The sequence below is a fragment of the Malaclemys terrapin genome, chromosome 4, assembly GCF_027887155.1.
Source record: "Malaclemys terrapin pileata isolate rMalTer1 chromosome 4, rMalTer1.hap1, whole genome shotgun sequence".
Lineage (NCBI taxonomy): Eukaryota > Metazoa > Chordata > Testudines > Emydidae > Malaclemys > Malaclemys terrapin.
Window position 1 is genome coordinate 21,340,407 of NC_071508.1, and position 12,842 is coordinate 21,353,248.

At 55.9% G+C, this 12,842-nt stretch overlaps 1 protein-coding gene across 1 annotated transcript in view; it reads right to left on the bottom strand.

Annotated features, from left to right (window-relative positions):
* Positions 1 to 1,564: 1,564 nt before the first annotated feature.
* Positions 1,565 to 12,842, bottom strand: part of LOC128835700 (voltage-dependent L-type calcium channel subunit alpha-1S-like) — a 105,777-nt gene continuing 94,499 nt past the window's right edge. Inside the window, exons 16-19 of the mRNA XM_054025286.1 lie at positions 7,313 to 7,414; positions 7,047 to 7,171; positions 3,911 to 4,101; positions 1,565 to 1,712 (exon numbers count right to left, since the gene is read on the bottom strand). Coding sequence (XP_053881261.1) covers positions 1,565 to 1,712; positions 3,911 to 4,101; positions 7,047 to 7,171; positions 7,313 to 7,414 — 566 coding nt within the window. The remainder of the gene's footprint in view (positions 1,713 to 3,910; positions 4,102 to 7,046; positions 7,172 to 7,312; positions 7,415 to 12,842) is intronic.

Here is a 12,842-nt window from a genome sequence, read left to right on the forward strand (position 1 = left end):
CTCCATGCTTGCCGTGGTATGTTGTCTGCACAGGTAACCCAGGTAAAAAGGCGCGAATCTATTGTCTGCCGTTGCTGTGACGAGGGGGGAGGGGCCTGACGACATGTACCCAGAACCGCCCGCGACACTGTTTTGCATCATCCGGGCATTGGGATCTCAACCCAGAATTCAAAGAAAAGGCGCGAACCGCTTCTCGGCTCGAGCTGTGGCGCAAACGTAGTATCTGACGGCCTAGGGGAAGGAGGGAGGGGGGCCGAGTGACGACATGGCGTACAGGCACAGGGAATTAAAATAAAGAACGGTGGCTGTGCATCAGGGAGAGACACAAACAACTGTCACAGACTGGTCCCCCCCAAAGATTAAACTGAAAACCCTGGGTTTAGCAGGCCGTTGATTTGACGGAGGGAGGGGGAAGCAAATGAATACAGAGAAAATCTATTTTTTTACATCTTAAGACGACGGTGCAGCGTGACTGATAGCCCTCGGCATCTTTCTGGGTGCTTGGCAGCAAATACGGGGCGGTGTATGACGATGGTCTTCAGGCCTATTGCACGAGCTGCTGCTCAGGGAAGACTCTGCTAATGTGCGATGACCCGACTTGTAATAGGCCAGCTAACAGTCATAATACATCATTTACTGCCAAAAGGCAAGCCCCACGGCTGCCAGCACCCAGATCGCCGATGAAGGCTACCAGTCTACTGCACCGTCTACCGCCAAAAGGCAGTTAGCAGCTGCTGCTGTGTAGCAATGCAGTCCCACGTCTGCCGGCACCAAGAGGACATATGGTGACGGTGAGCTCAGCTGTGCTGAGCGGGCTCCATGTTGTCTGCACAGGTAACTCAGGTAACCCAGATAAAAAGGCGCGAATCTATTGTCTGCCGTTGCTGTGACGGGGGAGGGAGGAGCCTGACGACATGTACCCAGAACCGCCCGCGACACTGTTTTGCATCATCCGGGCATTGGGATCTCAACCCAGAATTCCAAGGGGCGGCGGAGACTGCGGGAACTGTGGGATAGCTGTGGGATAGCTACCCATAGTGCAATGCTCCGGAAGTCGACGCTAGCCTCGTACTGTGGACGCGGTCTGCCGACTAGAGCACCTAGAGCATTTTATTGTGTGGACATACACAATCGGCTGTATACAACCGATTTCAATAAAACCGGCTTCTATAAATTCGAACTAATTTTGTAGTGTAGACATACCCCTACTAGTCTCGTCTCCCTGTCATTTTGGGGCCTGCCCTCAAACCCCAGACAGATCACACACTTTGAGGGGATGGGGGAGTTCCCCAAACACCGTAGGCAACGCCAATGTCCGTCACTGCGGGGAAAAGACCTGTGGCAAGTCTGGCAGGGCTTAGCCCCTGGGGTGTTAGGCACAACAGATTGATCGGCACAAAGAAAGGTGCAGGAGTAGATGGGGAACCCCCTCTCCCAGAGCACAGAAACGTGCCAGATGAAATACAAATGAAAATAAAATATAGGGCAAGAAAACAAATGAGAAACGAAAATACGCGAGAAAAGTCTTTCCTGAGGTGAGAGAAAGGCGGGAAGCAGAACACAGCTACCCGCCGAAAACTCGGTCTCGAGCCACAGGCGGCTGAGAAGGAACTGAGTGGCGGCGGGCTCTCGCTTCCCTGTATCCCGTCGCTCGGAGCTGGCGCAGGCCCACCAGCACGACGTCGCAGGCTCCAGTCCAGGGTGCACACATCCTAGGGTGGAGCACCCACCGGGACCGATAGCGGAAGGGCTCATGAGGGCAACCTAGTTATGTTTGTGGGGTAACCCTTGTCCCCCCATTTCGCCGCCCTCCTGTTTCAGTCCCTCCTGTGTTGTTTTGTTCAGGTGTCCGGCCCGGGCTAGCACAATGCTGCAGTCTATCGCCCCCTGCTGGCAGGACCATGCAAAGATATTCCTGGTTCTGCTGCTGCTGAGCTACAGGCCTTAAAGCGGTAGCAGCTGATGCGTTCAGATCCGAGGTTCGCCTCCTCAACCAACCCCTGCTGATGACCCTGCCAGGGGCATGTCATGCTTCAATTACAAGCGCTCTGGGCGGTGGCTGTGTCTTTTCTGCACTCCCTGGAGCTGTCTAACTACATAACATCACCGCCAGGGCCAGAGAGAGCCAAGAAGTGTTTGGGAAACCGAAAGCCACATGCAGATGGGCACAACTGGGCTCAGGCCAAAGGAGTCACGCTGCTTATGCCAGCCCTGGGGCCAGCCCAAGGTCCTTGCAGCGTCCATATGGATAACAGTCACAGGGGCAGCCTTGGAGGGGCAGTCTGCCAGCAGGCACCATTCATTGCACCTACAGCTGTCCGGGGCTTCACAAAAGCTGCACATCTGCGCACAGAACTAGTCTCAGTGAGCAGAGCTTTAGCCTGGGCGCCTGAAATCACACGGCCCGATTCGCAGGGGGGCTGAGCTGCCCCCGGTGTCAGAGCGGCTCTGCTCGCTGCTGCTCTAAATCGGTCTCTGCTCTGTTCGAGACTCTAAAGTGCCCCACCAATAATCTGGGGCCAGATCTTCCTCTGGGGTAAATCAGCCTGGCAGCCGCACCGTGCCTGTTGCTGGGATTAGTCTGACATCTGCTGGTGTAAACAGGAACTGCGCCGGCTGTACTGGGATAGTCGCTTTCAAAGTCACTGTGCTCAGGGCCGGCTCCAGGCACCAGTTTACCAAGCAGGTGCTTGGGGGGGCCACTTCGGAGAGGGGTGGCACGTCCAGCTGTTCGGTGGCAATTCGGCGGACAGTCCCTCACTCCTGCTCGGAGCGAAGGACCTCCCGCCGAATTGCCACCGCAGATCGCGATCGCAATCACGGCTTTTTTTGTTTTGTTTTGTTTTGTTTTGTTTGGCTGCTTGGGGCGGCCAAAACCCTGGAGCCGGCCCTGACTGTGCTCCCACTTTTTTTAAGAGGCGCTGTATTGTCCTTAACCCCGCGTGTGCCCTATGGGAAGCACAGTGTAGAACAGCGGTTCTGAACCCATGGCCCGCGTAGGGTGACCAGATGTCCCGATTTTATAGGGACAGTCCCGATTTTTGGGTCTCTTTCTTATATAGGCTCCTATTACCCCTCACCCCCCGTCCCAATTTTTCACACTTGCTGTCTGGTCACCCTACGCCTGCGGGCCGCATGCGGCCCAATTAGTACACAGCTGCGGCCCGCTCAGCTGTGTGATAGAGGCCTCAAGGCGGGCCCTGGGACCAGGCAACTAGCTACCGCGTGGCAGGGTCCAGGCAGACGGCTGCTGCTGGGCCCTGTACAGTGGGGTCCTGGCTGCCCCGCAGCCCCACACAGTGGGGGTCGGGGTTAGGGGTCCCTGCACAGCAGCGTCCCGGTTGGGGTCCCTGCCCCACACCCCACATCCAATTCTCCACTTCTGCCCCCACTCTGTGGAGGGGTCTGTGGGTGGAGGGCACTGAGCATAGGGGTTTGTGAGGGGGTTAGATGGGGTTCTTAGCCTGTGACCCAGGTAACACTTTGTGGGCCACAATGATAAATAGGTTGAGAACCACTGGTGAAGGGGTGAAGCTGCCTGGCCATGGGGAGGTGTGTAAATGAGACCTGGGCAATGCAAGCATCTGTTTTTGCCTGAGACCTGAAGGCAGAAACTGCACCCTCCCATGGTTAAAGGGGAGTAAGGTGGCCAGTGTCTGGCCTGACCCACACAAGAGTAAACATATGCACAGGTGCACACTCACATGTGCACGCACGCACAAGCACCCAGGGCTGCACCCGGGCTCACAGTCCCCGAGCGCCGAGCTTCCCCCTGCTCCCCAAGTCACAGCAGCCACGCAGTCGGGTTCCTCTCTTATGGAGACTGCGCCGTTTATACAGACAGCACATTGCCTTGTGGCCCCCCGCCGCCACGTGCCCTGGGGGGCTGTCTCCGACCGCCAAGCATTACCGTGTGGCTGTGTTGCTGTTGTTGGTGTTGGTGTTCCTGTCTGGGGGGAAGTCATCGAGGAAGACAGGGGAGTCCAAGTCTTCACTCCCCACTTCGGTGAACTGCAGGGGTCTCTGGTTGGTCACGTGGGGCTGCAGGGGCCTGTTCCGCTCCATGAAGGAGTCAACATGACCGAACAAGCCACCCGTCCTCTGGAACCAAGAGGGGAGAGGTCAGAGTGGGCCTTGACAGTGGCGCTTCTCGAGGCTTCCCTGCCTGTGGCACATGCTGCCCGACGGTCCGGATGGGTTTGGACCCATGGTGAGCCAGCAAAGGCCAGTCATGGTGGCTGAATTTAAGATCATGCACAGCAGGGGAGCAGTAATAACAGTCCCAGTTCTTACAGAGCTGTTCTCAAAGCACTTTATAAATAGGGGGGTCAGCTCCTCACTTCACAGTGGGGGAAACTGAGGCACAGAGCAGGGAAGTGACTTGCCTTAGGTTACCCAGTAGGTCCATGGCAGAGCTGGGAATAGAACCCAGGTCTCCTGAGTTGCAGCCCACTCCCAGCCCATCCACTAGGCAGTACTGCCTCTCCTACCAGCTAAACCCTCCCATACTCACAGGCAGCTCTGAACGCGAGGGATTCCCTGAGGAGTGAGACTGGGCAGGACACTGTCACAGACTGCTGGCAACCTGGGTTGCCATGGTTATCATTACACCACAGCCAATTGGAAGCTCCCAGCATAGCGAGTGCAGAGGGAATCTGTCAGCAGTGTTGGGTCTGTGACACATAGTTGTGCACCTGACAGAGGTGCCAATACACACTAGCCAGTCCATCCCCGGAATGAGCACTCTTCCATCACGTTAACTGGTTAATATCCCGCTCTGCAGTCCGGGGGGGTCAGTACCATTATCCCCATTGTACAGGGGAGGGGAAGGGACAGCCAGGGAGATAACACCAGTGCTGGGATTAGAACCCAGAGATCCCTGAGCTCAGGTCACCAGCCCACAGCTCCACCTAACACAGGGGTGGGCAAACTATGGCCTGCAGGCCGGATCTGGCCCACCAGCCACTTTAATCCGGCCCTCAAGTTCCCGCTGGGGAGTGGGATCTGGGGCTTGCCCCGCTCCAGCCAGGGAGCAGGGTCAGGGGCCGCTCCACGCGGCTCCTGGAAGCAGCAGCATGTCCCCGCTCCTATGCATAGGGGCAGCCAGGGGACTCCGCTCTGCACACTGCTTCTGCCCCAAGCACTGCCCCCGCAGCTCCCATTGGTCGGGAACCATGGCCAATGGGAGCTGCAGGGGCAGCGCCTGCGGATGGGGCTGGTCGTGCCTCGACATAGGAGCCAGAGTGGGGACATGCCGCTGCTTCTGGGAGACGCTTGAGGTAAGTGCCACCTGGAGCCTGCACCCCTAAGCCCCCCCTCCATGCCCCAACCCCCTGCCCCAGCCCTGATACCCCTTCCACGCTCCGAACCCCTCGGTCCCAGCCCAGAGCACCCTCCTACATCCCAAACCCCTCATTCCCAGCCCCACCCCAGAGCCCACACCCCCAGCCGGAGCTCTCAACGCCCCGTGCACCCCCCCCAACCTAGCCCAGACCCCTTCCCACACCCTGAACTCCTCATTTCTGGCCCCACCCCAGAGCCTGCACCCCCAGCCAGAGCCCTCACCTCGTCCCGCACCCCAACCCCAATTTCGTGAGCATTCAGGGCCTGCCATACAATTCTATACCCAGATGTGGCCCTCGGGCCAAAAACTTTGCCCACCCTAACGCCTGGGAACAGAGGAGACGGTGACCCAGGACCCACTTAGCCAGTCGGTGACGAGGTTTGGGGCTGGAGGAGGGTAAACGGGCTGAGCCGTGGGGTCGGGGGGTGTCTCTCTAGGGCAGCGGCATCTCTGCCCCTCTCGCAGGGCCATGGGGGCTGGCACATCTCACCTTGCACATGTTGGAATTGGATTTGATACCCAGGGACAGATGATCCTACACCCCACAGGGAGGCCATGGGAACCCTGAGACATGGCTGCATTCCAGGTTGGACAAGAGAAATGCCCCCATCTCCCCAGGGGAGGAGTCCTCTGTGCTTGGGACATGCCCCCCAGGACCTCTGACGCAGGGAGACTGGACTCCAGTTTGAAACTCTTGCGTGGGGCTGTTCGTTCCATCTGCCAGAAGGGGGGGGGCAGGGAGCGACACGAGCCTCAGACCTTCCCCTTGTTCCTGCCTCTTTGTCCCCATTTCATGGGTGGAGAAACCGAGGCAGATAGGAGGGAGGTGACTTGCCCATGGCTACACGAGTCAGTGGCAGAGCGGGGAAAGAACCCAGGAGTCCTGCTGCTCACCACCGTGCTTACTCCTCTAGAGCGCGCTACCTCAGTAGAGACTGAGTCTGGGCTCTCGTGGAAGGAGCAGGGCTGCAGGAAGGGTGGTGTGGGGGCACCAGCTCTGAGATTCCATCATGGGAAGCCCTTGAAAGCCCAGAGCTCAGTCAAGGCCCCAGTCCAAGCTGTGTGCAGCAGAGACCAACTGCCAGGCCCCGAGGAGGCAGCCTCCAAGCGCTCCCTTAGGACGGGCCAGCCTCCTCCATTTCACAACTGTTCCTCTTAACATGAGGTCCCCTCACTTACACACTGAGACCTGTCTGGGGTCATCCACGGGCTCTCCCATGCAACGTACCCTTTGTGCAGCCCCATTTTCAGTGTTCTAAGGGACGGAGCTTCCACCCACAGACTGTTCCCCTGTCTCCATTTCCCTTTGTTCAGCTCCATCCCAGTGCTTCCTCTCCGGCCGTCCTCGAGAATTCCTCTGCCAGCCTCGTACCGACACCTTCAAATACTTAGGCCTGCTTCCCACCTTGCCCAGCATATAACACCACCACCACCTAGCTCTTGTGAAGCACTTTTCACAAGGAGATCCCAATGTGCTTTACCACAGAGGTCAGTGTCCCTATCCCAATTTTACAGCTGGGGGAACTGAGGCACAGAGAGGGGAAATGACTTGCCCAGCGGTGCTGGTGGCTGAGCCTGGGTCTCTATCCACTAGGCAATTCTGCCCCCTGAGCCCTGCCCTGCCCTTGTGCAGGAGGGACAAGCTGGCTGCTTTATCCAGGCAAGAGGAGCAGCTGGGATCCCCAGACCTGTCTGCACTGACCTGGATAGCAATGGCGTTCTTTTTGGGCCGATACCCATAATACTCCTCCTGGCGCTTCATGAATTTCCTAAAGTGCTCCTGGATGAGGAAGGTCGCGTAGAACTTGCCCACAGTCACCTCATCCTCTGGAGGAGAGAAAGCCAAGTGAGGCCATTAACACTGCCCAGTGGCTATACCCCGCCCCCGTCCAAGCGGTGTGGGGCAGCGGAGGGGGCAGGCGGAGGGTGCTGGGGAGAAATAAGCCAGGGAGCATGGCAAAAACGCACCTCCAATTGGTGGAATGACCTGGTCCAGGAGTTTCATGCTAGTTCTCTTCCAGATCTTCTTGATAATGGCCCTCAGCTCTTCATTGGCCTGCTCAAAGTTACCTGTGGGGAAACAAACCACCGATCCGTTCATTCCGCTCCGAGGGAACACCGCACACAGCCAATGGCTAAAGGGAAAGCCAAGATGCAGTGGGTGAAATCCATCCTATCAGCGGTCACTCGCGTGAAGGCCCATCCGTGTTTTCTAGAGCACTCGGGCTTCCCCTCGCAGCTGTGTCTGTGTTCCCACCACTTGCGTTAGGTTCATTCGGGGAAAAAAACACTGTCTCTTGTCATCCTGACTTTGTGGCTCTGTCCTGGCATAGTGCCTGAAGAGTGAGAGGCGGCAGGATGGGATGACATGCCCTGGCCTTGTTGAAACTGGGACAAGCCTAGAAAAATGGGAGGGGTGAGCCTAGGGAGGGGGCTCACTCAGCATGCTGTGACGGCTATCTTGGGCTGTGAGCTTGGGCTTTAACATGCTAAACAGGGAACAGTCTGGCCTTGCTGTGGATGGGAGACTTTGCTGGCACACCTGGATGCTACAGGAAACAGCTTTGGTAACATGGGAAGTAGTCAGTGCCCTAAGAGAGGGCTGTTAGGGGTCACCACGTGGACGAGGCTATTGGTTTTTGAGATACGAAACTGTTGTCTTGGCCATTTATGGCCATTAAAAATGCAAGGGCACCTTTTTACAAGTGCTGACCCTGACGGCCTTCCCAGCTTCCATCTAGGGTTGCCAACCCTCCCGGATTGGCCGGGAGGCTACTGACGCCAATCCAGGAGATTTTAGGCTACTAAAAGTCTGGCAGCGCAGCGGGGCTAAGGCAGGCTCCCTACCTGCCATGGCTCTGCGCCGTTCCCAAAGGCAGCTGGCAAGTCCCTCTAGCTCCTAGGCAGAGAGGCAGCCAGGGAGGGTCTCTACACGCTTCCCCCGACCCTGAGTGCCGACTCTGCAGCTCCCATTGGCTGGGAATTGCAGCTGGGAATTGCAGCCAATGGGAGCTGCGGGGGAGGTGCCTGAAGGCAGGGGCAGCACGCGGAGCAGTCTAGGAGCCGGACATGCTGGGTACTTCCGGGAGTGGCCCAAGGTAAGTGCCGCCCGGCTGGAGCCTGGCATCCCAACCCCCTGCCCCAGCCCTGGGCCCCCTCCCAAACCCAAACTCCCTTCCAGAGCCCGCACCCCCTTCTGCACCCCAACCTCCTGCCCCAGGCTCAGCCTGCAGCCCCCTTCCACACTCTGAACCCCTCAGCCCCAGCCCAAAGCCTGCACCACCTCCCACACCCAAACCCTCTGCCCCAGCCCAGTGAAAGTGAGTAAGGGTGGAAGAGAGCGAGCAACGGAGGAAGGGGGGGTGGAGTGAGAGGGGGGCACCTGAAAGAAGGGGCGGGGCCTCAGGAAGAGGCGGGGCAAGGGTGTTTGGATTTGTGGGATTAGACAGTTGGCAACCCTACTTCCATCTCAATCCCACCTCCCAAATTTCCCTCTGCCATTTGAAATAGATGGAATTGCGGTTCATCTTCCTGTCTTTACCTGCTGGGTGGTGTCGCTACCTGCGCTCCGATGGCTTCTGTATCCCACCCAGAGAAGGAGAGGTTACTCACCTTGTGCAGTAACTGGAGGTCTTCGAGAGGTGTGTCCCTATAGGTGTTCCAATTCAGGTGCGCATGTGCCCCATGCGCCTCTGACTGGAGATTTTTGGTAACTGTTCCCATTCGGCCCATGCATGCCCTCCCAGCAGCCTCCTACCCTGTGTCGGGGATAAACAGGGCTGCGCAAGTGAACTGCCCTCAGTTCCTTCTCGACCCTGAAGTCCCGTGAGACAGAACTCCAAAGCAGAGGGGAAGGAGAGTGGGTAGTGGAGCACCCATAACAACACACATCTTGAAGACCTCCAGCTACTGCACAAGGTGAGTAACCGCTCCTTCTTCTACAAGGAGTGTCCCAATGGGTGCTCCACTGCAGTAGCCCCTGAAGGAGGAGGGAACTGTGGAGCTGCCTCTGACCTAGAGGCGTGTACCAGGGCGCAGCGTTCGGGAAAAGTGTGCACCGAGGCCTCGGTCGTCACTCTGCAAATTTCAGCAATGGCTGCATTTTGAAGAGTGCCCTGGAGGCAGGCTGGAGAATGGGCTATTCTTCTCGAGGGGGCCGACCGTTAGCAGCCTGGGAACGAGCATGAATGGAACTGGAAACCCACTTTGAGAGTCTCTGGGGGGAGACCGTGGATCCTTTGGATCTGTCCGCAACTGAGATGAACAGTCTGGGAGACTGTCTGAATGGCTTGGTTCTGTCCACATAGACGCTAACGCCCCTCTAACATCCAAGCTATGGAGGGCAGCTTCCTCTCTAGTCTGGCGTGGGTCTGGGGGAAACACAGGAAGGCGGATAACTTGGTTAATGAGCGAATCAGAGGATATTTTAGGTATGAACTTGGGATGTGGGCCTAACAAAACCTTATCCTTGAAGAAAACAGGGAAGGGGGGCAGGAAATCAGCCATCAATGCTCCTAATTCCCCAGTGCTAATTCCCCAATGCTGCCACTAAGAATGCCACTTTCGTAGGTACGTGCACCAGAGAGCACTTAGTGAGCAGCTCAAAGGGAGATTTCATGAGACAGTTCAAATCCCATACGGGAGCAGGCTCTGCGGGAAAAGGTTAACCAATTCCTTGATGAATTTTGCTGTCGTGGGATGAGCAAAGCCTGAATGAATCCCTGCACAGGGGAACGGAAGGCTGTCGTAGCTGATGAATGAACTCTGACGGAACTCACAGAAAGAGCTGAATACTTTAAATCCAATAGATAACCAAAAACAGGGGAGAGGGAAGAAGGAACAAGGTCCATTTTTGAAGGTATTTCTAGTAGAGATCTTTCTGATGTTTCTAATAGGACCTGTTGGATCTCTGTCGAATGGGAAACCTCTATCCCCAAAAACTACTGAGGAACCAAGCTTGGAGTCAGCAGATGGCCAGGTTGGGATGGAGAGTCCGACTGGAGTCCTGGGATAGCACATAGGACATGGCTGGAAGTTGCAATGCTGAACAGGAAGTGAAGTGAGTCACGGAAGGGTACCAGACCTGCCTCAACTCAGCTGGTGCAACTAGACTGACTCTGGCTTTGTCTCGTTTGATCTTGTTCAATACCCTCTGAATCAACGGTGTCAGAGATGTATAGAGTAGGCCCAAGGAATGAGAAAGGTGTCTCCCAACGACTGATGGCCCAATCCTCTTCTCAAGCAGAATTTCTTGCACTTTCTGTTGGCGGTAATTGAAAAAAATGTCTGCTTCTGTAAACCCCAGGTCAGGAATCTCTGTTTGAGGATCTGAAGGTCCAGTTCCCACTCATAATCGTGGGAGAAATGTCTGCTCAGATCATTGGCCATGGTGCTCTGCATGCCCGGAAGGTAAGCGGCTGTGAGGACGTGACTGGCTTGACACCAATTCCACAGCTTTATTGCTTCAGCACAAAGAGAAGGGGATCTCGCCCCTCCCTGAGATTTACGTGGAACATGCAGGTTACATTGTCTGTCATGACCTTCATGGATTGGCCCTTGCTTAAGGGAGGGAAGTGGATACAGGCATTCCTGACTGCTCCTAATTCTAGGAGGTTGATGTGCAGGAGAGACTCTTGAGACAACCATTTGCCTTGGACAGTGTGTCCCATTAGCTGCACTCCCCATCCCACAAGTGAGGCATCCAAAGTTATGGCGATGGTAGGAGGCGGCTGGGCGATAGGAACTCCTGCCCGGACTTTGGACAGGTCCTTCACTTGAGCGAGTGTAGCACATGATGAGGGCCAGACACCAGATTGTCTAGACTGTTTGTTTGTTCGGGTGATAGACTATTCTGAGCCAACCCTGGAAGCAGCAAGATGTAACCTGGCATGTTGTGTTATGAAAGTACAAGCTGCCATATGAGCCAGCAGTTGGAGGCAATTTCTTGCTGTTGTCAGGGGGTTATTTGATCTTGGCAATAAGACTCATCAGTATCAGAAATCTGTCGGAAGGAAGGTAAGCTCTGGATGTTCGGGCATTCAGAGATGCTCCTGTGAAGTTTATCTGTTGAACTGGAGTCAAAGTGGACATTCCAGATGGCTTCTGTATTGCAGAGAAGACTTTGACATACAATGGTCCTTGAACAGCCAGTTGTCGTGGTAGGAAAGATGATTATTCCCCACCTGTGCACAGCTACTATTGCCAGGACTTTGGAGAAAACACTTGGGGCAGATATGCTTTGTTCTGTCTGCTACCTCCTTAACTATTTAAAATACACCTGTTCTAGTTAATACATTTATTTCTGGTTTACAATAGAACCCAGTCAATGTGATTTCTAATGGGGGCGGGGGGGGAGATGTGCACACCCTCCTCCACACTGAGAGAAGAGGCGAATCTCATATAATTTCGGGTCTGTACTCCAAGGGAAGGTGGACATCTGGATGCTGTGGCAAGCTCCTTAAGCTGAGCCTTCCCAGAGTGAATCTCTGTCTCTCTGTGCAGGTGGGTGTGGCCCTGCCTGCGTGCTGGGCTGGAAAAGATGGGGGAGCCGAGCCCAGCAAGACCAGATAAAGGGGGGCCCGGGCTGGCAGAATGGTCTGACTCAGTGAAATCCCAGCACAGCAGGTGACATCCCAGGGGGTCCAGCCCGTCACAAAAGGTATCAGGAGAGATGCTGCTATGGTGGTACCTAGGGGATCCCCGCACAGATAGCTGAGAATCTGAAGTGGAGTCCTCAGCACAGTCCAGAGGAGGAGCAGACATTGGAGGCGAGGATTGTTCTCCACCTGGGACAGGTGGTACAGGAGAACCCGGGGGTACCAGAGGAAAGTAAGGTCTCAGCCCTGCAGATTTCACTACCGATAGCCATGTGGTACCCATTCTGGCTCATCAGACTCCAGCAAGCCTTTGGAGAATCTAAGCTTCTGTGGTACTGGGTGAACCTGGACTGGATGGGGCTCTGACGCGACCAGTGTCAGTACCGAGGGTGCGGATTGTTCTGGTGGCATCTGTCTAGTCAATAGCGCTGATACTGAAGATGCTGAGCTCGGAGGAACCAATGTTGCTGTCAGGGTCACATGTTTAGGCACTGGAGGTGGTATTGAAAAGTCTGTTTATGCTATAGACTTTTTAGAGGCAGAGCGTTTAGGGTCATTTCTGTAGCAGGATGGAGCCTCAGCGGTGCCCTTCCCGGTGTCAGGACCGGGGCAGCCCAGCCTACTAGTTGGAGCCAGAGCAAGGAGGGACTGGGAACCAGAGCCAAGGATCAGAGCTTTAGTCCGGACCCAAGGGGCAGAACCGGAGTCAGGAAGAAGGAGTCAGAGTCCAGAGCCAGAGTAAACTGGGTTTAAACAGGAATCAGGCTGGGGCAGGGCTGGGAGTGGGCAGAACAAGGCTGGAGCAAGATAGGCCTGGGGTGACTGCAGCTGTGGGTGAAGCATTGAGCAGCCAGTGACCTGCTGCTGCTGCTGGGCTTACAAGCACACTGGCTGGTTCCCTT